Genomic DNA, 27669 nt, shown 5'->3' on the forward strand with positions numbered 1-27669 from the left:
AAGCAGGCACAGTCAGGAGCAGTACATGACTGCTGATAAGCTGAGGCACATTCTGACCAGGTATTACGAACACAAGACCTTGCCCCTCAGAAAAGACACATAGACTTTAAGTTGGAATTAGGGCAAGGCCACGGCTTTATTGAACGTATCAACTGTAACAATATTAAATTACCACATAGTGATACACGTCACGGTCTATACCATGAGCATCATAACAAACACAGATAGTCTAATAGGCCTGTCTCCATCATCAGTACAAGACGGGCATTAAACTGATCCCAGACTTAAACTTGAGGGCATGGCCCATGAAGGAATATCCATCGCTGGCAAGGTAAAACCGCCAATAAAACTGTGACAAATTTGCAATGGGCGGGCAACTCCTGTGACATCAGAATCTCCTCAGAGTTGTGGGAAGTGTCCTGGCGTAGCCCCTTTTCTAGAGTTCAGGCTCCACCCCGTCACCTCCTGCCTTAGTGGCCAATCCCCTTAAATCCACTTAAACTCCCCGTTTATAACAATGCCCACATAGCTGCCAAGCTTCCAGCAGTCAAGGCTCCCTTTCCCTAGATGATGGGGTCAAAGGGCCTTCGACATTTTTCACCACCCCATCACAGGAAGCTACTTTAGATGGGCTTCACTGGCGGGGTAAATAAGTATTAGTGGGACTTTTCAGGGGGACTGTATGTGCAGCTATGCATTATAAGTGCTGTTGCATATTTATTAAAAGGAGGACATAGTTTTGCTTTAACCACTTTCCAACCGCCAGCAGTACATATACTGCGGCAGGTCGGCTCTGTCCTACAAGACAACGTAACTGTATGTCGCTTTGTGGGGGCGCGCGCACTCCTATTCCCCTCCGGGGAAGCTTATCTGCGGGTCCGGCGGCCGCGATTACCGCTGGGCACCAACGATCGCTCCCCGTGAAGACAGAACGGCGGTCTGCCATTGTAAACACGGCAGACCGCTGTTCCGTCAGCAATGAACATAGGGCTCCTATGTTCCTCCTGTTTAGGAACACAGGTCCCTGTGTTCATTCCATAAGTACATCCCCCACACAGTTAGAAAACACCCCCTAGGCACACATTTAACCCTTTGATCACCCCTGGATTAACCTCTTCCCTGTCAGTGTCATTAGTACAGTAACAGTGCGTATTTTTAGCACTGATTACTGTAGTAATGTCACTGGTCCCCCCCCAAAAGTGTCAGTTAGGTGTCCAATCTGTCCACCTGCAATGTTGCAGTCCTGCTAAAAATCGCTGATCACCGCCATTACTAGTAAAAAAAATAAATAAATATGACATACATTTTTTCCCTAGTTTGTAGACGCAATCTATATACTCTTATTTGATTTTTTTTTTTTTTTTTAACCAAAAATATGTAGCAGAATACATATTGGCCTATAATGATGAAAACATTTGATTTTAAATTTTTTTATTGGGAATGTTGTCAAGCAGAAAGTGAAAAATATTGTTTTTGGTTCAGAATTGTCGCTCTTTTTTTTTTGTTTATAGCGCAAAAAATAAAAACCGTGATCAAAAACCACCAAAAGAAAGCTCTATTTGTGGGGAAAAAAGGACATCAATTTTATTTGCGTCGCACGACTGCACAATTGTCAGTTAAAGTAACGCAGTGCCGAATTGCAAAAAATAGCCTGGTCATTAAGGGGAAAACCTTCCGGTCCAGAAGTGTTTAAAGTGGTTGGAACCCTAAACAAAAAAAAACTGCTCCTGTCCATTTAGGGCATGAGATAAAGCACAGTGCTTTTGCCATGTCAATTCTCCCTTTCTATGTTTGACAATTCCTGTCTTCCCCTCCCCTCTGTACACTGAGCACATGACTGCTGATCTCTGATAGCGTGATGATCAGTTTAAGTGCCTCCATCATCCAGCTATCTCCTCAGCATCTCTGCATCTCCCCCTTCCTCTCTCCCTGTCAGTTCTTTAGTCTGCATAAGAGCTGACCCCGCCCCTCTCCTCTCTTCCTCCACACCCTCCCATCTCCTCTCCTCCTCCCCGCCCACTCCTCCCCTTTTCTCCTCCCCGCCCCTCCCATTTCCTCCTCCCTGCCCCTCCCCTTTCCTCCTCCCCGCCCACCCCTCCCCTTTTCTCCTCTCCACCCCTTTCATCCTCCCCCTCCCCTTTCCTCCCCTCTCCTCCCCACCCCTCCCCTCTCCTCTCCTCTATGCAAAAGTGAGCCTCATTTTGCACTTTTCATCTGTAAATAATTAACCCCTAAATTACTATTGAGTGTGAAAAATATCTTGGCATGTGAATTGATGCTATAATTGTCATGTGATAAAATAAACAAAATATGTCTTTGTTTCTCTCCTTCAGAAAATATAGTTGCCTGGTTGTTATACTTACCTATGAGTTTTAATATCTTCTGCGTTGTTCATTACGACACAGAAGTCCTTATCTGCACACCTTTACTGTGTCAGCAACTGAAATACTGAATCCATTTAGTAGTAGTTCATATAAAAAAAAAAACATGCCAGTGCATGGTGTTTTAGTCTTATGGTTCTGTCTTCAGGTTATATGGATCACCATTAAATATAGATCTCTTCCCTGCACTGATGGTGGAGGACATCATTCCTGGGAGTCGGCTGGGGCCAACACTGATGTGTCTACTAACTACTCAGTTCAGAAACGTAAGAGATGGAGACAGGTAAGAATTGGTAAACCTTGGGTACTGTTTATTATTGTTCAATAGTATTTGTGGTGCATATACACAATTCATAGGCAGCATAAAAACACAAATTAACACAAAAGTGAAAAAAACTCCACAATAAACATTAACAACGTGAAAGTATGTGTACAAATATCGAAATAAACTATTGTTCAAAAGGTTAATGAAATAGTAAAGTGCAAAGTTATTCTCAAATATACAGTATATCCTCCACCATTGATGAAGTATCAGTTAAATGTGCATATATCAAAATACAGCGATTGCTCAAAGCAACTCTCCCTTCTGTAGCCGGCCACAAGGCAGCATATAACAGACTGGAAAGACTTCCACTCCTCTTATGCCTGATGTGGTTATGTATCAGAAAGCTTTGCTGCAGGGTTCACAAACTGGGGGAACAGAAAAGGACCATAGTGCGGAATATTTTATTGTGATAAGTCAAATCACTATTAAAACATAGAAATTATCCAAAGGACAGTACATGAAGCTCACATTAAAAGCAGTCGCTTGGGATCCGATGCGGTGGGGTGACGTCAGTGCAAAAAAATCCATACTACGCGTTTCATAAAGTAGAGGGCTCTCTAGTGCTGAGAATCCACCATGTTTTTATGTACTACAAACTCCTATCAGGGAAGGAGATCACACCGCCATGTATCCATAGTTTATTTATCTCAGCAGAACTGAAAGGATCAGTGGATTACATACTTGGGTATTGAGAAGTATGCAGTTCACTTATCCTTTTGGCGGTTATGTCCCCTGAGGTAGCAACTGCAATTTTGAGGCTTGACCTATTTGGTATCTATATACACAACACAATTTACTCTTTTTTTATATTTTGCAAAAAAAAATAAAAATGGGGATGGTAATATATTTGTGTGCATTAAATAATATGTGTAATTTTTGCTAAAAAATTTAGATTTAATAAACAATAGCATAAATGTGGTGTGTCATAAAAATGTGCAACTACCAACTTTATATTCTATGGGTTGTCTGCATTCAGAAAATAATATTTTGGGGTTTAAATGTGTTCTAATGTTAAAAAAATGCATTTTGGCATTATGTGAAAAATAAAAAATAAAAAAGCCTAAAGTGCTTCTGATGTCAACATTGTTTTTTTTTTTTTTTTTTTTTTTTTTATAACTATAAAACATAACTTTTTTGTGATCACTGCAAATGTAATAAGTTACCTTTTATTAAACAGTATCCCACACCCAGATTCCTGCACTGTATAGTAGAAATCGTAGCAGGATACTGTAGACACCACTTTTTTTTTTTTTTTTTTTTTTTGCGCTTCAGCTGAAAATTTCCAGGGCTCATACAGTAAAGGATCCTATTGTTAACTAGCCCCCTGTTCTCCATTCATCTACTCACAAAAAGCCTTGTAATTGTTTCATGGAATGCAGTTTAATGTGACTTCTTGCTAATTATGTACAAGATATGTTCATACAATAAATGCACCCACTGAGGTTCAGTGGTTGCTTTGATGATGAAGATATGATCTGTCTACAAACTGTATTTGAAAATGACTGCAAGTTAATAATATAAAGTTAGATTAAATATAGTGCACTAGAATGATATATCCATAGATAGGATATTCACTTCAATATCTAGTATGCTATTACCACCCAGAGGTTTTGTTTTTATTCAGTTTTTTTATTAATAATGGGTAGTAGTTTTAATGCTGTATTATAGCAATAAAGTGATGTTTGTTATATCCACATCCAGACCAGGCTTTCTAGGTGGTAAAGGTTTTTATTTATTAAATCTTCAATATTTTTAAAATTGCGGCTTTCTCTAAAAGTGAATGAATTAGGGGAGATCTTGTTGTTTACCCAACCCTCCCTTTATCCATTCACAGAACTCATTGCATTGTTTTAAAAGAATACAGAGCTTTTAATGAATAGACAAGGTGAGAGGAGAGGCAGATGACCACCAGTATTCTTACCTGTATAAACTCTGAAATTCTCCATTGCAGCGCTAGTAAAAAAAAAAGAGCAGTGTGTGTTGTATCCAGTGTCAATGACACTGTGATTAAACTGCAGAAATACTCTTCATTAGCGGTATCACTTGAACATGTGCTGTTCCCCCAAAAAAAGAAAAACAATTCCTGGGCTTTTACTTTAAGTACATGTGCTTCAAGAGGGAAAACTCACTACTGTGACATGAAGTTCTAAATAGTAGCAAATAAATAATATCTGCTCTGTGTAAGGAATTGTAAAACATAAAAGAAAATTCATGGATATCATTTTGGTACTACAGGTTGTGGCATGAAAATCCTGGTGTGTTCACACCTGCACAGCTGACCCAGATCAAGCAGACATCTCTGGCCAGAGTTTTGTGTGACAATGGGGACAACATCACCCATGTACAACCTGATGTGTTTAGAGTTGCTGAATTTCCTCATGGCTATGTTGACTGCAGGAAGATTCCCAAAATGGACCTAAGGATGTGGCAGGACTGCTGTGAAGGTGAAATTTCTTATATTGTAGTTCTACCAAAATTATTGTTTTGAATCTGGAGGATTATGATCCCCATAAAACAGTTACATGCTTAGTTATTTTCATGCCAAAAAAATAAATAAATCTGAAATGATTGTAAAGCCTTGTTTTTTTAATAACAAACATAATATACTTACCTTCTCTGTGCAGCGGTTTTGCACAGAGCATCCCGAATCCTTCTCTTCCCGGGTCCCTCGCCGGTGCTCCTGGCTCTTCCCTCCTGCCGGGTGCCCCTACAGCAAGCAGCTAGCTCTGGGGACACCCAAGCAGGAGCGCTCACAACCCGCAGCTCTGTGTCCATTCACACATGGGGCCACGGTTCGGCCCCACCCCCTCCATCTCCTGATTAGCTCACTGGCTGTGATTGACATCAGCTGGAACCAATGACTCCTACTGCTGCTAAAAGCCAATCAGGAGTGAAAGTCCCTGGAGAGGCAAGGCTCTCGTCGACATCGCTGGGGGGGCCTCCTGCACACAGAAGGTTTTTTTACCTTCATGTATTCTATGCAAAACCTTGTGCCTTTACAACTATTTTAACGTGAAACTGTCTTGTGGCCATTCAAGGAAAAACAACAGGGTCACTTTAAAGCAACCTTCCCTAGCAATTTATATATATTTATCCTTTGCTCTTATGCCACTCCGTTCAGCACGGAGCAAAGAAAATCCAAGGTCACTGGAGTAGTAGCTCACATAGGGCTATGGACTCCACATTTGGCAATGCTAATTGGCACTACATTGTACCGTGCTCCTCTACACTCTGGTATTTCTGCCCCCAGTGCTGAAAGGCATAGCTGGGGAGCAAGTCATCAGTGTTCAAACTTTGTGTAATTTGCATTAGGTAAAAATTCCACTTTCCATTTATTTTGTAAATTTTGTTTCAAATTATGGTCTGATGTACTTTGAAAAAAAAAAAAAAAGAATACCTTTTGCTGGTTAGTTTACGTTAGTTCTACACTATGGACTTGTGTCTTTTCAACCAGGCTAGCTATGTAACTGCTTTTTGCATTTAATGTATTAGGAGGTGATAACCACTGTCAGGTTTCATTTGCTGTCAGAGTCTATGTTGGGGAGATTCCCATGTCCCAGTGACACCAGTCATCAGGGCAAAAAGTAAAGGGAGGTGCCCTCTGGGGACTAAGACCATAATAAGTCTAGACTGTTTTGTTTTCTTCTTTGCTTTAGATCCTTGTTAAATAACCCCAGTGGTGTGGTGTAAGTGTTTCAGTGTTGGCTTGTATTTATTCAGATTGTAGGACAAGAGGACAGTTCAGTTCCTTCTCAGGTCACTTCAGAGGTAAACGGTCTACAGAACACAGCTATAAAGGGGAAAAACCTCAGGACCTTCCTGTCACTGAAGAAGAGTCCAGGTAATGTAAATGTTATTGAGAAAAGCAAGGTTATGAGAAATGATATAATGTCGGAGTTCCAAACCTTAGCCAAAAGCCAGAGAAGTGAAGAGTAGCTTTAAACCTTAGTTTAAAAATTTTAAAGGCCAGTCTTTAATATGTATCTTACTAAAAAAATATATTTTTATCATTTTAATTTTAATGCTGAACATAATTTTTTTTAAAAATAATGTATATACAGACACAATGCATTGCCATTTATGCAAGTGCACAATTTTAGAATTTATTTTGGTAAATCAGGTGCATAAAGGTTTTTACTTGTTCATCCTCTCCACGGGGTTCAAGGATATTTTGGGTGAATTTGGAAAATAATGCTGTTTTTTTTTTTTTTTTGGCGTTTCTTTACTAATCAGTTTAATTCTATATGCCCTTTTCCAGCTTGCCAGAGAATATTGTGAATACAACTCTAACCACCAATCAACCAGCCAATCTACCACTAGTGAATGACTTCAAAGAGTTTGTGCTCGATTTGCAAAAGACGATAACAAGTCTAAGGAAACAGGTACTCTCATATACAGAAGACTATGTATATGATCCCAAATGTGAAATAACTTGTGGGCTTAAAGTATATATAAAGCCAAAATGTTGTTTTCATTTTGGATCAGGGGAGGGTTTAAACCGTTGTCAGGTTTTAGTTTTTGTTTTTTTGACATTCGTATCTCAATTGCATGAGAAGTGAACTCCCATGTGTATGTGTGGTAGTTACATCATACCAGCCAAGCCATACAAGATGGCTGAAGATCACAATCCAAGAAGATGTTGTTGTCAGCGAGGGAGCTTTCAGATGTTACAGCGCTGGAGGTGAGTATAGTCCCGCTTTAAAAAATATTGTTTAATTGCAAGCAGTGTAAGTACGTAAGTGTGACTTGGTGTCTCGTTCATTGTGTTGCTTTTCTCTCTGCCAGCCTCATGTACAAAGGATTGCAAAAGGCTATCAGATGTGCTGATAAGAGGAGATAGCAGAGAGATGAGCTCATGTGTCTGCTGCTGCTTCTTGAAGTGGAACTAAACTGTATCTGAGCACCACAAACTGAAAACGCTATTTAATTCATTTTTAATATTCAAAGCAAACTTGCCCACCCATCCATGTCTCCATGTTTTTTTTTTTTTGTTGTTGAAAAATCACTTTGAAAAACACCCCCCTTAGCATTTCTGGCCATGAACATCTTGAGTAAGGAAAGAAAAAACATGCCCATGAAGACTCCTGGGATGTATGACATCATTTTTGGCCTAGGCTAGAAACCAGAAAGCAACTGAAGAAAGGTGAAAAAAATGAAAACAAGTAAATATACAATACCTTCCTATCTATTGCTATATTCTTATGATGGCAGCATAAGTATTAAAAATAGTCAGTAATGGTTGAGAGAGTATAGTTCTGCTTAAAATAGTCAAGTTACAGGCTGGGAACGGGAGAAGATCTGCATGCATCTTTTAACTGCAGCAGGTTAAAATTAGGTTTGAGGTTCTGCTATACAGAACTGTGCTGTGTGGCAGAGCTGTGTAAACCTTGGGAATGGATTAACTGAAATCCAAATCCTTTGACAATAAAACTGGTACCATATGTGTGTTTCATCTGGGGTTTTTTTAGGGAAATGTTTATTATTTTGCATTAAAAATGCATAACAAACATAAGCAGTATGTAAAGATTCAGTCTTTATAGATCAAGTATACATGTGAGTACAAGTAAAATTTAAAACCTAAAATCTAACATCGTAGTCCTTATATTGTCCACTGCATTTCCGTCAAATTGTCTTACAAAGTATTTTCAGTTTATTCAACATATGGCTATTTTATCGAACAGAAGACAAAAAAATAACAATCTTGTATTACTTGCATGTCTGTCTGCATTTAATGGTTTGCCACGTGGATTAGCCTTTATAGATGTTACTAGGACAAGTACACTTAATACAGGTCATCATAGCTGGCTTCAAGTGGGTTTTGCATTCCTTTACAAGTATATGTGAATGCAAATTTGTTTGAAGCCAGTAAAATGCAGGTCAGAAGGAGGTCAACTGCAGGATCAAATGCTCTTGACAATGAATTCCTAAATCCAAAACCCAGAGCCCATTGACACAAGCCCTAAAGAACATTGAGAAGACAGATGGTGCAGGTGCATCCTTTCACCGACTGACGTCCTTGTCCAGTTTCATGTATTGCTCTTCAACTTGTCTTTTTTTTTCTTTTCTTTCTTTATAGATCAAGAACCTCGAATCTCGCTTAAGCAACACAGACTGCACTGATGAAACTGGAAAACCATATGCCACTAATGAAAGATGGAGAAAAGATCCTTGTACAAAATGTGAATGTAAAGTAAGTAGCAATATCTATCTCTCTCATAACTCGCCAAGGGTTTAAGAGATTTGGGGTGAACACGAATACTCCATGTGGTCAGTGTCTTGGTGAAGCAAAGGGTCAGTCCACCAATAAGAAGATATCTAAAGTTTGGGCAGCTACTAATGGGGAAGATCTGCCCAATTCTATCAAATTTTACAGCAAAATTTGACTGTTCTTGTGTTTTTTAACAATCACTATAACAGTCTTCACTCTTCTGGAAAGGGTTTCCACAGGTTTTTAGAGAGTGTCTTTGGAAATTTGTGCCCATTAAAGACAAGATCCTGATGTTGAATGAGAAGACCTGGCCTACTTTTGGCATTTCAATTATTCCAAAGGTGTTTAGTAGGCTTGAGATCAAGGCTCTAGGCAGCCCATCCCACTTCCTCCACTCCAAACTATTCAAACAATGTCTCTATAGAGCTGGTTTGAGCACAGGGGCACAAATCATGCTGGAACAGAAAAAAAGTGTTTTAATGCAGTTAGGACGCTTTTTAAGTCCAGGAAGAATGAAAGTAATAGACTAAATTTAGGAGCAGATGATTTCTATGAAATTATTTGAATCCCTATGCTTTCTTTTTGCACTTTGTTTAGTTGTTTACTGTAGTATAGACAGAGCTGCTAAGAGGAGATAAAGTTTAATGACAAATTGAGGTAGAGAGGTGTCTCTCAATTCACCCCTTCCTATAAGTAAAAACACACATCAACCAAATCTACTTTAATAAAGTCCTAAACATTGTTAGGGGTCGTCCCTAGATTTCCTGGTGCGTGGGCAGATGCATCCTGTGAGAGTTGATTGTACCTGGTTTTCCTGACTGGTATCTCTATTATCTGGTATCTCTATTAGTTTGCCCACACTTAGTAACACTTGGTATATCGGGTTTTTTTCTGCTCATGCTAGATATAGTGGGTAAATATAGACCTATAGGAAGCCATGGAAAAGGGTCTTGCTGCAAGGTCAAACATGTAAAATGGTTTAATTATCTTGCAGTGATGACCACTGCCATCACCTGAATGCATGTTGAAATAAGGGTCTGCCATGTTTGGTTGTAAGTGCTATACTATAAAGTAGTGGTTCTGTTCACAGTTTACCACAAGGGTGAAAATGAATGATTTCTCCATCCAAAAACATTTTAACATTTCGACTAGCAAGTTTGAAGGGCTAAAACTGTTTTTTGTTTTATTGATGTCCAAGACTCCATTATGGAAATTTCCCCTTAATTCCTTTCCTGGTGACAATGTTGTCCCCAGAGCAGGAATGGAAGGCATGTCTTTAAAGTGTCATTACACTAAAAAAGTTTTTCTCTTAAGCTCATTGACAGACGTAGTCCTCCTTGATTAATATCAACTCGGGTTATACTGCCCTCTACAGGAGTAGGACTAGACAGGAAAGAAAACGTTCTGGCCACACCCTAGGGGCAGTCCCAGAGGGTATATCCTCTCACTTCCTGCTACAGCAAATCAGTTTTTTTCTGTCTAGTTAGGAGTAAGAACCTAGATTCCATGCTAGGATCTTCGGTCCCGGCAGGATTTTTTTAGAAATACTTTTTTAAACAGCCGTCAGATTCTGGATCAAGAATAGTCTCTTCATCCAGAGGTATTTCACCAGCTGTCCCTTCATTGGGGCACCCCGGATATGGATCTGTTGGCATGTCGGCTCAACAGGGCTCGCGCCCGCGATCCTCTAGCGGATGCAGCAGACGCGCTGAGCGTCCCGTAGGGGCAGTATCAGCTACTGTAGGTCTTCCCCCCCTCTCAAGTTACTGCTGAGATTTCTCCTCAGGATAGAGGTGGAGGCAACTCCAGTTATCCTGGTAATTCTGGGCTAGCCTCGTCAAGCCGGGTACGCCGACTTGGGCAAGACTAGTCGCGGACGCTCCTTGGAGACTTCTTCTCAGGCAGGATCTGCGGTCTCAAGGACCGATCTTCCATCGTGCTTTACAGTTGCTGGCTTTAACGGCCTGGCCATTGAGACCCAGGTACTGAAGGACAGAGGATTGTCAGCTTCAGTTATTCCTACTCTAATTAAAGCAAGGAAAGCGACTTCCAGCAAAGTCTATTATCGCACATGGAAGGCTTATATTGCGTGGTGTGAATCGTAGGAGTTTTCCCCCACCTACCTATTCGGTGACCCGAATTTTGTTTTTTTCTGCAAAAGGGGGTTGAGCAGAAACTATCCTTGAGCACTATCAAGGGTCAAGTTTCAGCGTTAGCAATCTTCTTCCAGAAGCCTCTGGCTACTCATTCCTTGGTGCGGAATTTCATCCAGGGGGTGCAGCACTTGGCTTCGCCAGTGCGCGCGCCCTTACCATCCTGGGATCTTAATTTGGTGTTGTCGGTTCTTCAGAAACCTCCCTTTGAAAATATCAGGGAGATTCCCTTGCTTACATTATCCCAGAAGATGGCCTTCTTGGTGGCTATCACCTCTGCACGTAGGGTGTCAGAACTGGCTGCATTATCATGCCATTCCCCATATCTAGTGGTTCATAGGGATAAGGTAGTTCTTCATCCGAAGCCATCCTTTCTTCCTAAGGTGGTTTCAGATTTTCATCTGAATGAAGATATTGTGCTACCTTCCTTGTGTCCTAAGCCCAATCATCCTCAGGAATATGCGTTGCATTCCTTGGATGTGGTTCGGGCAATCAGGGTATACCTGAAGACTACGGAATCGTTCCGTAAAACGGATTCACTTTTTGTGATCATGGATGGCCCCAGAAAGGGGTTGCCTGCATCTGCCGCAACTATCTCCAAATGGATTAGACAGACGGTGGTACAGGCTTATCTCTATTAGGGGTCGGAATCCTCCGTTCCCTGTTAAGGCGCACTCCACTCGAGCGCTCAGTAGTTCCTGGGCCTACTGCCATCAGGCGTCAGTGGTCCAGGTGTGCAAGGCGGCTACCTGGTCATCGGTGCATACCTTTACAAAATTTTATAAGGTTGATGGGATGGCATCGGCGGATGCCTCATTTGGCCGCAAGGTTTTGCAGGCCGCAATTTGAGGAGACCGGTGGTCTACCTCGAGGGTGTTTTTCCGTTGGAATTTCAGTTGAGTCTCATCGTGTGATTGATGAGCCTTGAAAACTTCCAGTTGGGCCTTCTAGATTGGATTTTGATTTCCATTTTCCCACCCCTCATTTGTGGCACTGCTTTGGGACGTCCCGAGTTGATATTAATCAAGGAGGACTACGTCTGTCAATGAGCGACAGAGAAAAATGGATTTTTGTAAGATCTTACCGTAAACTCCTTTTCTCTTAAGCTCATTGACAGACGTAGTACCCGCCCCTCTGTTTTTGAGTTGGGTTGGGTTAAATTCTCTAAACACTGCTTTGTGACATAACTGATTTGCTGTAGCAGGAAGTGAGAGGATATACCCTCTGGGACTGCCCCTAGGGTGTGGCCAGAACGTTTTCTTTCCTGTCTAGTCCTACTCCTGTAGAGGGCAGTATAACCCGAGTTGATATTAATCAAGGAGGACTACGTCTGTCAATGAGCTTAAGAGAAAAGGATTTTACGGTAAGATCTTACAAAAATCCATTTTTTTAGTTTATGTATATGTAAAACTAGGTATTGTATGTTATAGCAGCATCTTTCATTTGTGTTCCTCCTCTATATCTGTAAATACCTGGTTAATCCTGCTGTTTTTATTCACTTTCTAGTTGTAGCTGCCAACCTAATAGCAGCCGATTTCCTGGCTGTAGCATTGCCAATTTGCCGGCCTCACTGTGCATGTGCCAAAAGTGAGAGAATCCATTCCCTTACTTTAATTCACTACAAGGCACCCCATGCGACTCATGTCGTCACTTCAGGTGTGGCTCCAGCAAAAAGAAACCACAGTGCCCCCCCTGCTGCCCCACGTAACGTAATCAAGCTGCATCTAGCAGTATGTGGCCATAACAGCACCAGTCAGCGGTGGAACCCTACAAGGTCCTCCCATGTCTACACAGTGCTCATTGGTGCTGTTGTGGTCACACTCAAGCAGATCTGGCTGTATTTCTCATTTTTTACTGAAAGTAAAAAAGCTCTTCAACACACATTACTATAGTACATGCTCTGTGTACTATGCAAACAACTAAAATAAACTGCTTTTATTGAAAAATCCGCATGTCAAATCCTATAGGATCTTCCTATGCCCACACAGGGCTGATTGGTGCTGTTGTGGTCACATGCTGCCAATGATTACGCTCTTAAGCAGATCAGTGGGGTGCCAATGGGGAGGGAGACATCCTGTAGTGATGTGAATCGCTTTATCACAGAATTTTTGCATTGCTGCTCCTCCAGACTTCACAGTACGGAAGGGAGCGCTATAGCTATATCCCATGATCACAGTATAGTACTCTGTAATAAGGCATATTGACAACTTTGTTTTCAATACAGCCTATTAATAGCAGTTCTTTATGAATAAAAAGGAAGATCTATGTGATATATTTTTTAAATGGGTTTAATGACACTTTAAAGCAGAGGTCTCCAAACTGAGTCAGTTGATTGTCCTTCAGACTTTAGGGGGGCAGGACTGTGGCCAGTGCTAGTAGAAAATGTCCTGACATCAGTGGGAATACTTGATGCTTCGTCATTGGTGTCTGTGGGAGGAATTGTGTCCCATCATTGGGAGGAATTGTGCCCCATCATTGGTATCATTGGGAGGAATTGTGCCCCTTCATTGGTGTCATTGGGAGGAATTGTGCCCCTTCATTGGTGTCAGTTCAGAGAATTATTGCGCAATGTTGGTATTAGTGGATGAAATTGTGCCCCAAGGACCGGATAAAAACAAGCAAAAGGCCACAGTTTGGAGACTATTGCTTTAGGGACTCTTGCATACTGATACCTAAAAATGCCATATTTATATGCATTTTGGCAGTTTTTTACTGATCTAATTGAAGCTCATTGCTTTTTTTGGGCATCTACATACAGGCGTATAAACTTGCGCCGCACATACTGTAGATCTGCAAAAGGAAAAAAAATCTGCGTTGTTGGTCAGTATTTTTACAAGTGCACAAACGCCAAACTTTAAAGCTAGAAGATTTGTTACACATTTGCGCCCAGATGCATGCAAATAAAAGTGCTATGACAGCTCATCCTCGTGTATTTTTTCCTGCCAGGAATGTCTGATGTTTATACATTAGTACCCATGTGCATGTATCCCAATAGGGACACAGACCTCAATAAACCACTTATTTAGTAGAATTGAGAAAATGAAGGCAAATCTCCCCAATGTTGCAGATGTACAGGGATTCTAAATCATCCTTACTCTATCCATACTTAGTTTGTCCCCGCTTGTAAGCCAGGACTGCATTGAAAGACTTTTTGTCCACTTTTGAGGGATCTTACAATGATCGTCATGGTTCCTTCCTAAACGATTCCAGCTGTTTTATATCTAATTAACACTGATGCTTTCTTTTCCAGGATGGTTCAATTACATGTTTTGTGGAATCCTGCCCTCCCACTCATTGCTTGGTGCCAGTATTAAAGGATGGATCCTGCTGTCCGGTCTGCACAGATAACAGCCAAAACACATAATACCCAGAATTCCATGCATCGCAGCAGCTGAAGTCAGTAAAACCAGAGTCACAGCAAGAGTTGCATACACTCCCTACAGATTCACAATCTTCACCTCTACAATATCCGTACACAACTTGCTTTGGTTGTTATTGTATGTTTTTTTCTTTTCTTTTGTACGTACACAGTCTCTTTTAAAGGGAAATATATAAAATGATGACAGGATATTGGACTTATATGTCAGCCATATTTTATTGGTTCAAATGCTTCTCAGGTTAGAAAACTAAAGTGGTGCTAAACACATATATTCTTTTCATACCAAAAATCAACACAAACCCCTCAAACGTAGGAGATTTTAGAAATGAAATGTTCAATATGTATAAAGTTTTTTTTTTTGTTTTTTTTTTTTTTTTTTTACTTTTTTTTTAAGATATCCTTTTATCCTGTAGTGCCAGAAAACATTTATTTAAACGTGAATAATCATTTTTTGTCATAAGGACATACTGTAATTAAAATGCCATTGGGCATCCTTAACACAGTGCAAAAGAGCAGTGGTGGTTGGTGACAAATGATAACCAATCAAATCGGCTTTCAGCACCCTAGCTTAGATCTAGCATGCAGTTACTGGCTCTCCAGTGCTCTTTGAGCAGTGTTATTGATTTAGACTATGTTGTGCCTATGGGAGAGTATTTACATGGTTATATTAACTCAGGCCCAACGAGAACAAGAATGTTGAGTATATATTTTTTGTTTTATATACAGATTCTATACTGTGCCTTTCACAATAAAGCTTTCCTACCATTACTGTTTAAAAGCACTGTGCAAAAGGACTTAACATTTGTGGTCTGACTACTTGTTTATGGGTTTATTTCCTTGTTTTTTGTATTATGTGCCTTCTTATTACTAGACCTCATCACAAAGTGTTATAGTGAGAACATGTGTTTTTAGGTATTAAACAGCTCTATGCACTTCTGCCGACATTTGTTTTCTACACATTGCCCTGGAAGGCTAAGCCTTGAACACAAGTTTATGTGAAATACCTGTTTACAAATTTCTCTGGAATATTGAAGGTTATTGGAACTGAAATGACCTTAGTCACAGATATTGGGCAAGTAGGGTGGGGACAGTATTTAGCTACATACAGTTTTAGGATAATATGCTGAACTGCAATGGCACTGCAGACCAGCTGTCTGTAGCAAGTTGGAATGTTTCTCAAGTGTTTAAAGTTGCATTCCAGGAATGACTCATACTAATATCTTACATCTTGGCATCGCCATTCTCTAGGATATTTTAAGATGCTCAAATATTTGATGGCTTTAGACTCCATCTTCTAATGACCATCTTGCATATGAAGTGAATGTGACCATAGGAGCCAGGTCAGAAGGGGATGACTACATGTTTTGTTGTATGTAGTCACTATGCAGTTGCCTCTCCTATCCCCCAGCTTCCCCCATACCATGGCTAGGTGCTGCTTATATTATACAAGACCAATTTTGTTGAAAATGGTGCCACCTGAACCCATTGCATGGTTAGAATCCCAACATGAAAAGGATTCACAACAATTTAAAGTTTCCTTATTGCTGACAATATTTGCCTTTGCGTGTAAATGTATGGCTTTGTTATACCAGTTAGGTTATTTTTTTTTTTCAAATCTCTTTACTGATTTTGTAGCTCCCTGTCCACTTCATAATAAATAATATATGGTAAACGTCTCCCTACCCTTCCCTACCCCTGGGTATAGCAGATGCTTAAGTGCTTATTGCAAACTGAAGTCCTTTCCTCTAATGGTCAGGCTTGACAAAGGAATTTGTTTCCATTTTTCAATTTTCATGTACCTATTAGAACTCCAATCACTGCTGTTATGAAAAAGCAATGCTAATGCAGTAGATGTTATAGCTTGCAATGAGGGAACATTTTTATTTCATTGTGTTATATTTACCATATTTTCAACGGCGTGGACAACTCCTTTAAAATTGTTTAAATGAAGGCAGCCATTTTAAGGATTGAGCCAAAATCATTGTAAAGCAGTCAGTCAATTAACTACACTTTAGCGAGGCACAGATTCCTTGTGAACTGATGAGCCACATTTCCATTCTCCTTTATTTGCTACACAAAAACGGCTGGCCTTTGATCCCCCATAGAACAGATACATTTGAATACTTTGAGGTTTGCATTAGGATTTCAGTTGCATCAAGCTTGCCTTTGTTTAGTTGTTAAGGTAGAAAGCTTTAAAAAGTCTAGCTTTCTAGATTCTTTGAAGGACAACAACCATACCTCATAAACTGCTTACTGTGTGGTGCTCAGTATAGGCTGTAAGAAAGAAAAGTATCCAGCATATGTAAATGCATAAGGAAAAAAAGTCAAAAACAGAATGTTAATCCAATGATTACATGTATTCTTAACAAATGAAGGAAAAATATTAATTTTTCCATATGCTCGGGATCAGGACTTGTTCAATGAGTTACAGCCCTAATTTAATTAACTATCATAGAACTGCAGAGGGCTTTGTGAAGTCTAACCCTAACTTTTCCAAAGCTTCCACAGATTTGAAGGAAACCTGAGAGGAATATGGAGGCTGCCATTGCTGAGCATCTCCTCCTTAAGATGCTAGTTGTGGCTGTCTCTGATTATACTAATTCTTAAGTCACTGACCAGAAAAGATGTGCAGATCAGGAAAGGCAAAATATAGTCAGAACTCTGGGTATGCAAATGTGTGCAGAATAGTGACTTAGAAAGTACTGAAATCAAATGTTGGCATGATATTTACTGTTTTTTAAGGGATAGGCTAGCAGTGGCAGCCTTTTATATGCAGTACAGCTTCTTTATAAGATTACCTGTCTGCTAACAAGTGGATCAGGAAAATGGTTGTATATATGAGAGCACCTCTGCACCCCTGATCTGTCTGTTCTACCAAACGAATTAATGCTTGGCTCTTCTGAATACCATTAGGTCTGTGGCCAGCGTAAGACTAACTTTGCTGAGACCACTTTTTGTTAGGAGTGGTTCTGCTATAAATACCAACTGAGCTCTAAGGATTTTCTACGGCAGAACTTCACCTCACCACCAGACAACCACACACCTAGCTTTAGGTAAGCGCGCAGATTCCACAATGCCCTCACTCTTCTATGGGATTTAAGGTGTACTTATATTTTTCTTAAATCTCCTAAATGCTACTTAAAAGCCTATACTTCCAGTTGTTCACAGGTAGGTTTAGTGTTCTCCCAGAGCATCTCATGAGCCTCGGTCTTGTAGTGCGCCATTATCCAAGCTTTAACTTCACCTTTGCCTTCATGGTATATCTTAGAAAGTGTCTCAAGAGGCTTACACCAGAACAAAAAAAGCAGGCAAAAAGGCAGGCCCAAACACTGACGTTCAAGTTAAGATTTGTATAATAGAGTACCCGGGATTCAGGGCTCCCAGGGAAATGTATGCTTTTGGATGATAGTGGCTGTTTAAGGGGTTATAGAAGAGTACAAGTTTTTGACCCATCAAATAGTCCTGAGGGAATGTACAGTTTACTTTTTTTCTGGGTAAACACTTTAAGGGCTACTGTCCACAGATGGTTGAGGTGTATTCTTGATATTTACATTCCGTTATATAGAATTAAAAAGAAAAGCCCATATCTATCTGGTTTCATAATTCCATCTACAGTGGCTCCTAAAGAAGTGTCGAGCACATCTTAAAAGTGTTGTAAACCATAACCTCCTATCAGATATATTTTGGTTGGTTAGAGTGGCTATGATTTGGCTCATAGCCATTGCGCTTTGTTTGCCTAATAGCTGCAGGTGATATTATGCAGTACATAGCAAGCAAACTCATTACAGCTGTTACTTTTTATATGACCTTTTTAAAATAAATTCATTTATATGGTTTCCATGGGCAATACTAACTTTTAGCTAAATTATTATGTGCATGTAATTCAACCATACCTGATCTACATAATAGAAACTTGACTGATAACAGTGAACATGTCACACACGTCCCTTACCATTTATTTTAGGGTATGTTGTCTTGACAATAAAGCTGATGAGATAAGAGTCTGATTCCAACTATCACTATTGTGTTTTTGGTCTGTTGTGTGTAGGCTTTAAGGGCTACTTTTAGGATATATTTGAATGTATCGGTCAATTGCTTCTCCAGAGTAAAAAAACATTTTTTAATAGAAAGACTGATTATGGTTCTCCAAGGCCATAAAAACAAGAAAAGGGCCAAAAGGCATGTATGTGAATTTATACTCTGATTGACACATGTTTATAACTTGTCATTATCCAAAACGGCGTTTCTCAAATTTTTTAAAATAAAGTGCTGTTTTAATGAATAGTGCCACTGGTATGGAGTACAACAGTTCTTGAACGTATGATAGAGCAGTCACCATGTGAGTGACAGCTGTATGCCTCCATCCATCATCTGGTAAGATCTATCTGTTCTAAAGTGAGAAGTCCTTATGTGCATTTTGGCAGATTTGTAGAGATTTGCACTTTTCTGGTTACTCCTGCCTTGCTGATGTGTGCCAGGACTTTCAACTTACTTTGAGTTTAGTGTTTTTGATGTTTTGTGTTTGGCAGGTTTTATGCTTAGTACACAGGGTTGCGGGAAGCAGACACTCTTCCAGTATCTAGATAAAACTTGTAGTATTCTGGGTAACACCTGTGACTATCTCGGGGGCTCCCCACCTGGGTGAACAATAGCAGTGAACTGAAGACAGCAGAGCCAAAGCAAAAAATAAAATAAAACATATGGTATGTTTTTAATACGATGCACTGTTAAATAAATCCTTTACTGTGCATTCATCTGTATTATTATGGAAGGACACAAGCTGTGTTAGAGTCCCAGTATACCCACTTGGAGTTAGATTAAAAGTGAGCAACCTGCATTCTTCTATGTATACTACCAGTTCCATGTTGCCAAAAGCCTAGTGACCTCCAAAGTATTGTTATGACCTCAATTTATTTGATACACCTAACTAGAACTCCAGATTTGGCTTTAGAATAGCCTGAATTCTTTGCAGCATAAATTAGCAATATACTGAAAATGTTACTGTGGCATTTTGGTGTACGTCAGGTTTTTGCAGATTTATGACCACACACTCATTGCCTTGAACCTCCCATTCCGTGTCATTTGAAAGAACTACCTTCCAGCTGCATGGGACAGTAGAGATAAATACTGTATTTATCACACCAGGCAACTTATTGCAGTCTTTTATCCAGTTTGATAGCCTTTGTTTACTGTCACCTACTTATGACATTCTTGGCTAACAAGGGGAACTGGTGTAGCCCATCTTATTCAGGAGCCAACGTGTTGACAGGTACCCGTCTGCTAGCCACTATTGTTAAGGACAGATATCTGACCAGCTGTGGACTTCCTGCTGGCTTGAACAGCTCTGGCCTTTCTCACATGACTGCCACACGCTTTTTTTTTTTTTTGACTGATGTTTAGCCAAATAAAAGCACCTCTTCACCATGTCTGCTTTCTTTATGTATAGGGACACAGCCATGTGATTTACTAATTGTTGAACTAAATAACGTGGACAAATATGGGTTGAGTAACCAAAAACTGGAGGGTGCAAAATCTGGTGCAGCTGTGCATGGTAGTCAATCAGTTTTTAACTTCTGCTTGTTCAATTAAGCTTTGCCAAAAAAAAAAAAAAAAAAAATCTGGAAGCTGATTGGTTTATATGCAGAGCTGCACTAGATTTTGTACTTTCCAGTTTTAATAAATCAACCCCATAGATTATTCATCTTCACAGTGCCCTACTGACAAAATTGAACTAGTTGGTAATAATAGCAATTTTGTAAGTATAACATTTCCTGATACTTATACCTACAATATCTGTGAAAACTTAATGGGGTTGATTTACTTAGGAAAAAATAGTTGCACTCTGCAAGGGAATTATCTCCAGAGCTTATTGAATAGGGTGAAGCTCTTCTTTCCTTATTCAATCATGTGCAAGGAAAAATGCTTTTTATTTGCTTTGAATGTGATTGGGTATTCTTTGCAAAGTGAAGCTTCACTACATTTACTATTCACTGGCGAACATTCCCTTGCAGAGTGCAAAGTCAGAGTGCGCCTTTAAAAAAATCATCCTCAACTTTTTTTTAAAACCAAAGACAACCACTTTGCTCATTTTCCATTTAATTATGTAAGGGTAGAGCTACGTTAGGGGTTCTACTCACTAGGCCAGCTTTTACTTGGGTAGAACATTTCTCTTGTCTCCGTTCCAGGTTTCTATGGATTTACACCCAACAGTGGAGCGTTCTCATTTACATTGTTTACATTAGCTGACTTTGTAGTCATTATAGTTAATGATCTATGAGGATAGAAAATAGGGATCTGTCATTGCTGATTTTTTTGTAAAGGTGTGAACTCCAGGGCTGTCATCCTGAATGTGCCTTTACAAGCAAGCAGTCAGGAAATGAATTCAGCATTCTTAGTTTTTCTATGGATGTGTGCTTCTTACAGGTTGACAGACCCAGTTTCTGTGTTGTTTTTTTATAAAAATGTAACCGTGGCAGCAATCACCAAAAAATGATCTTGGTTAGAAAAACCTTTGCTCTGTGATTCTTTACTGGGTGATCATGTGACTCAATGCATATGTTTTAACTTTTATTCTCCTCTACTGGCTATTCGTTTATGGGAGAAGGATGGACATGTCATGTAGGCAAACTTGGAGATTAAACTCTTTTCTTTCTTTCTAGTGTCTGCACTCTTCTGTGCACACAGTGGCTACAGACATTCCCTACTGGATGGGCTGTCATTAGAGAAAACAGCAAGTAGTTTTAAAATCCATAGCTTTGAATTTCACAGCTACAAAATACATTTCAGGGCATGGTAATTATATTATAACTTTAGTGGTGTGGCCACGGATCAGCTTTAAAGGGTAGGAAGTAAAAAGATAAAAGGCAGCTATCTTGTAAGCTGAACCTACATTTCAGCATTTGAACCTGGGTGTTCTCATTAAATTCTTTATTCTGTTCTCTTACTGGTGAAGCCCTTATAATGCATGATATGTACCTGAGTTAAATATTGGGATAGGATTTAGGTTAGCTTGTTGTACTAAAACAATCCCTCTACCTTCCTAGCTCTTTAAAGTCCCACACCAAACCTTTCATTGTCCAGACAATAGAATGAGTAAACATTACCACTTATAGCCAGTCCACTCTTGCCCACAAAAATTTTCTTGGTCGCACATCCAGCTTGTTACCAAGACCTACAGACCAGACAAATAGCAGGTTGACGGCACTACAAGTTCTGAATGCAAAGAAAGATGTTTGCCTTAGAATTTTGGCACTGTCAGCCTGGTATTGCTCTGGTCCATGTCCAGACTGTCACAGCTCTATCGTGTTAGGATATCCCATCTGTTTATACTGGACATCAGTTGCACATATTAAAGACAGAGTAAACTGCAGAAATCCAGGACCCGCACCTAGCTGGCACTTCATCATTAGCTTCATGTAGGTAGTTTGGAATATCTACCTTTCAAATCTAAGCTTCACAAACTTGATGTGGGCATTATGTGGATGCCCCACTGTGGGATTTTTTTTTTCATTTATTGTATATTAAAGGATAAATCCAGTCAAAAACGAATTAAAGCTACACCTGCTGTTTGCCACATTCTAAGACTATTCTATCTAACCCTGTAAAGCAAAAATCACTGTACCTACCTTTTCTACACCCGATTCGGTCTCCAGCGGCGGAAGGTCTGTGCAGGAGAGGACTGACAACGGCTGTGAAATGAATGGGAAGTGACATCACCCATAGAGTTACTATGAGGCTTCCGTTGTCGAGTGCCTCTCCTACACCCACTTATACGCTGAAGCAACCGCTGACAGCTCAGCGTGGGACTGGACAGGATCAGGTGTAGGAAAGGTAAGTACAGCGATTTTTGCTTTACAGGGATAGATGGAATAGTCTAAGAATGTGTCAAAGAGCAGGTTTAGCGTTAGTTTTTTACTGGACTTATCCTTTAAATTCAGGAGATATTTTTGTGTGTCTTCATTGCTGTAGCAGAGGGGAAAAGATGAAAACTGCTATAGGAAGCTCTTGCCATATAATGGATTCAAGTAGTATTTTTAACATGGATTTGCTTTTCTTTCCACCGGATGAAAGCTTAGTTGTTGATGACTTTTACTGCATTTAAAGTCCAACTGTTCCACCAATTTAAGTTAGCTAAATCCATCCCAGGTGCAAAAAAACAAAAGGCATTCAGTGGCTTGTGGTTAACTTTCTCTTTCAAAGCAGCCACAGTCTTGAGTAAAAAAGCCTATACCCTCCCAGCAACTTCAGAGTGGGACCCTGTTTGTGTAGAAGCAGTGGTTTTATTGCAGAGGTCTCACATGCCCTCTATTAAATCAGATCTATAGCTCTGCAATAGGCAAATATCATTCTTCCTGCTGATTGGAGAGTTCTGACTCAGCAGGGGCATGTCTGATCCCAACAAAGAGATCATTTCTTCCCCAGAGAGCAAGGATCCCATTCTGCAGCTTGCTGACAGGGGACAGGCTTTTTTACTCAGGTTGATTTTTAAAGAAAAAAAAAAAAAGATTTTACACACCTTTTTGTTTTGATGCATCTGCCATGTACTTGGCCAATTAAAATTGAAAATTCATTAGGGCTTTAAATATATCTTCTCTTTTAAAGGTGTTGCCACTGAAAAATCATTTTCGCAAAGTGTTTTTTTATAAACTACAGTTCTCTGAGCACTTCCCATTGTACCTTCACTACCAGAACTGTACAGCTATGTTTCATACATTGGGACTGTTTCATTGTCATTTTGTTTTTCTTGCAATACTGAGCATTGTACTTTGTCCGTTATGTGGCCATACCTCTGGATGCTGCAAACTGTGCATATTTATTTTCAGGTCTTAATGTTACCAAAATTACCAAGTGCCTTGCTATTTTTTTTATTGTAAACAGTGATTTTACCAAAGAAATGTTTGCACTGTGTAATGAATGCTTCTTAAATAAATAGGCCATATTTCCAATTGTCTGTCTCATGTTTTTTTTTACAATTCTTAATATTGACAGCTGTTTAATCTATAGTGTAACTTTGAAAATCTACAGAAAGGATGTACAGAAATGCATGAGATATGAAAGCAGTGTTGTCTCAAAAATTGTTCCCCTTTACTTTTATACAGATTAAAAAGAACTATGTTCCATAGGCTCCTGGTGGGCGCTTACCATAATGTGCCAATATGTATAGCACAATATCTCTCACAATTCCCATCTCCAGCAGTGACCGACCCCTGTGACCGGCCACTGATGATGTAACTTCTGCACAGAAATGACATTGCCTCCACTATATCTTCGGCATGTGCTCTGCATTGTACATAGCAACTGAAAAATTGCTGGTAGCATAGGGCAAATATTTTTGCCTAAGGGGAAGATTTACAAAAGCTGGAGCACTCAGAATCTGGTACAGCTACGCATGGTAGCCAATCAGCTTCTAACTTCAGCTTTTTCATTTAAGCTTTGACAATAAGACTTGGAAGCTGATTGGTTTCTATGCAGAACTGTTCCAGATTTTGCACACTGCAGTTTTAGTAAATCTCTCCCTTGTATGTCTTCTTTGACAAAAAATTAAAAAAAACCCAGCTCCTAGCAATTTTTAATGATTTGTGCACTTCAGCCTACTCTCTGGTTGCACTGTGGTAAAGGGCAATTTTATTACCTCTCTTTCTTTCCCTGGTATACCACCCATGGGGTCTCCTGAATGGCTGCACAAACACCCCTTAATTCTGTAGTCAGCTAGTCTTAGAAGATCTTCATGGGTAAAGATTCAAGTAGCTAGGTATGTGGGAATCCATCTCTGGCTGTGCAATTCTGAACCTGTGCAGTCTGCTCAGTTTGCCTTTACAGGCCCTTGCTAAATAGACTGCACATGTTTGAAATATATCCAAAATGAGATCCAAGAAATGCAGTCTTCTGAAAAACTTTAGGTGTTTCTGTGAAAGAAAAACCTGGCCAAAGGAAGATTAACCAGCCAATCCCACATTCAAAAAACCGGGGAATAGGCAGCATTAACCCCTTTCACAATACCAATCAGGTTGCTTCTACATTCAGGAGAACACTGAAATATGCACAGATGTCAGTATTGTGTCCATGATCAAATATATTAATATATTAATGAATACAACATTGTACAGTATATAGTTTTTCCTAAAAATCTTTAAACAACTGGCAAATGAAAGGTGACAAAATCATCAATGCATATAGTATATGTGTAACAAAAAGATCCTACTTAGAGTGAACCTGTGGCCAGGCTATAATGTATTTTATATTTTTATTTTTAAGCAGCAAATGATCTTTAAAACACACCTTCAATGATCGACTTAGCTGCAGGCACAGTGAAGCAATTTACCCTCAAAAGCCAGAGCAGAAGCACTGAGGTTTTTCAAGTCTTTCTGCACCCTGCCCCCTCTCAGCAGTTGCTCACCAGTCTTCCAGCCTTCTAATTCCCAATGTACACACAGAGCATTTTATTTCAGGATGAACAAAGATAAGACTTTAACTAAGGCCCCTTTCACACTGGCAATGTCAGTCAGCTCAGCAGGGGATCTCTCCATTGATCCCCACAGAGCAGGCAAATGACAGGTCCGTGTCTGCTCCACTGATGCAGAGCAGACAAAGACAAAGCCCACTGTCTGATGGAATCGGACTGCCTGTCTGTTTGCATCCAACCCACCAGACAGATGGGGAACAGATCCCCATCCGTCTGTTTTTAGCAGACAGTTGACGGATCGGATGTCAGGTGTCAACAGACACATGTCCGTTGACATCTGTCGCTCAATAGACAGCAACGGATGGTCCAATCGGGTTTCCCTGAAAAACTGACAGGCGGAAACGATTGGTCCGTCTATCTGTGTGAAAGGGTCCTTAGGCTGGCTATACACTAGTAGATTTTAAATTGAACATACATATGAAAATTCTAAGTACTTCCGATGACGAATGTCGTTTGAAAGTACTTCAAAATTTAGTTGGCTTTTAACCACTTTAAGACCAAAGGATTTTTCTGCTTAATGACCAGTCCACTTTTTTCAACTTGGCACTGCGTGACTTTAACTGACAATTGCAATGCTATACCCAAACAAAATTTTCGTCCTTTTTTCCCCCAAACAGAGCTTTCTTTTGGTGGTATTTGATCACCTCTGCGCTTTTTTATTTTTTTTGCGGTGTTAATTAAAAAAAGGGTGAAAATTTTGCGAAAAATTGAAATTTTCTACTTTGACAGTTAAAAAATATCCAATATATTCAATTTTTGTCATATATTTAGGCCAAAATGTATTTAGCTACACGTCTTTAACAAAAAAATTCTCAATGAGCATATTTTTAACCACTTTAAGACCAGAAGATTTTATCCCCTTCCTGACCAGGCCATATTTTGCGATTCGACACTGCGTTACTTTAACGGACAATTGCGCGGTCATGCGACGCTGTACCCAAATTAAATTTATGTCCTTTTTTTCCCACAAATAGAGCTTTCTTTTGGTGGTATTCGATCACCTGTGCGATTTTTAATTTTTGAAAAAAAGAGCGACAATTTTGAAAAAAAAACAATATTTTTCACATTCTGCTTTATAACATTCCCCCCCAAAAATGTACAAATCAACATTTTTTAACATTTTAGGCCAATTTGTTTTCTGCTACATATTTTTGGTAAAAAAAAAATTGCAATAAGCGTATTTTGATTGGTTTGCGCAAAAGTTACTAACTACGGGAAAGATTTGTCATTTTTATTTTGTTTTTCTTTACTAGTAATAGCGGCAATCTACGTTTTTTTTTTTTCGGGACTGTGACATTGCAGTGGACAGATCGGACCCCTAACTGACATTTTTGACACTTTTGGGGGGACCAGTGACATTACTACAGTAATCAGTGCTAGAAAAATGCACTGTTACTGTAATAATGACACTGGCAGGGAAGGGGTTAACACTGTTGGTGATCAAGGGGTTAAATGTTTGCCTCATGCTTACTGGCATGTGTGGAGGGAGGGGGTTCTGTGACACAGACACAGATCACAGGTTCAGCTATGCTGAATCCCGTGATCTGTCCCTGTCTGTCACAGAGAAGATCCGCCCGCTTTGTTTACACAAGCGGGTGGATTTTCTCACTCTTTCCCCGACGATCGGGGAAGAGAGGCGATGATTGCCACCTCTCCTCCGGCGCGCATCCGAGACATGGAGGAATCCAGCGATGTAGGTCTACGTTGCTGGACACAGGGCTGCCACCTTGCTGCAGTAGCATTAACGTGAGTAGTCTTAAAGTGGTTAATATTTGATTTTGAAACAAATGGAATTGACCAAACAAAATCACATTCACGGTTAGAAAAAAAATTTCCATCCTGCTCCTTCTAATTTTCTCGTTATTACGGTTGAAAATTACATCGATTTGACCCTACTAACAATAAGAAAATCAAACGGAGGCTATTAAAAAGAAAATTTCTTAACAAAATTGTACTAGTTTATGGCTAGCTTTACTCTGTCTGAGTACATAAAAAGTATCTCCCTGATTTGGGCAAATAAAACATTACTACCTTTGTGGAGGCTCTCATGCTTCACCACTAAACTAAAATAGAACAAAATATCTGGCATATTTTGGGCTTCAGGCTATTTATCACCTTGCTGGACACTTACATTCTACCCTAGGAGGGTGCTACACTTTATTTGGAATGAAGACAACCCATCGCTCCAGGTGAGAGGAGAGCCCAATGGAAACTGCATGTGAGAAACTGCCCCGGCTTGCCTCCGCACACAAATAAAGAAATGAATAAAGAAATGGCTTCACACCACGGCTCATTCCAAAATCCTTTATTGGAGTTTCCAAAGTGACACAACTGGACGCTGACAGGCTGCACGGGTGTCGCGTTTCACACACTGAAAATGTGCTTAATCATTACCATGCTACTAAATATACTATTTGCAAAAGGTATATTAAAAGCATCGGCTAATAAAAGGATGTGATGATTCTTGACTGCAATAACATTTCAACCAACCACAACTTTATATCACGTGACTTAAAAAAAAAATTCTTATATTGGATCAAATGATGATAGCTATGTGGAAACCCAACGTGTTTCAAATTAACTCTTCATCAGGGAGTAAAGTAGTGGATATCTGTAACGTATAAATCCACAATATTGTAACCACAACTTCCTTTTTAAAATGCACATATACACATACATATCACAAACTTAAAAAAAAAAAAAAAATTAAAAAATATAAAGATATGAAAATATACTAAGAACTTACATAAGCAATATACAA

At 39.7% G+C, this 27669-nt stretch overlaps 1 protein-coding gene across 2 annotated transcripts in view; it reads left to right on the forward strand.

The window, feature by feature from the left end:
- PXDN (peroxidasin) overlaps positions 1 to 14959 on the forward strand; it is a 292748-nt gene extending 277789 nt beyond the window's left edge. For both annotated transcript variants that reach the window (XM_082249023.1, XM_082249024.1), the window contains 6 exons: positions 2530 to 2664; positions 4942 to 5150; positions 6427 to 6547; positions 6965 to 7088; positions 8783 to 8896; positions 14318 to 14959. In XM_082249023.1, the coding sequence (XP_082105149.1) occupies positions 2530 to 2664; positions 4942 to 5150; positions 6427 to 6547; positions 6965 to 7088; positions 8783 to 8896; positions 14318 to 14431 (817 nt within the window). In that variant the 3' untranslated portion in view covers positions 14432 to 14959. The remainder of the gene's footprint in view (positions 1 to 2529; positions 2665 to 4941; positions 5151 to 6426; positions 6548 to 6964; positions 7089 to 8782; positions 8897 to 14317) is intronic.
- Positions 14960 to 27669: the final 12710 nt, after the last annotated feature.

This window comes from Pelophylax lessonae, assembly GCF_965119305.1.
Source record: "Pelophylax lessonae genome assembly, chromosome: 3".
Taxonomy (NCBI): domain Eukaryota; kingdom Metazoa; phylum Chordata; class Amphibia; order Anura; family Ranidae; genus Pelophylax; species Pelophylax lessonae.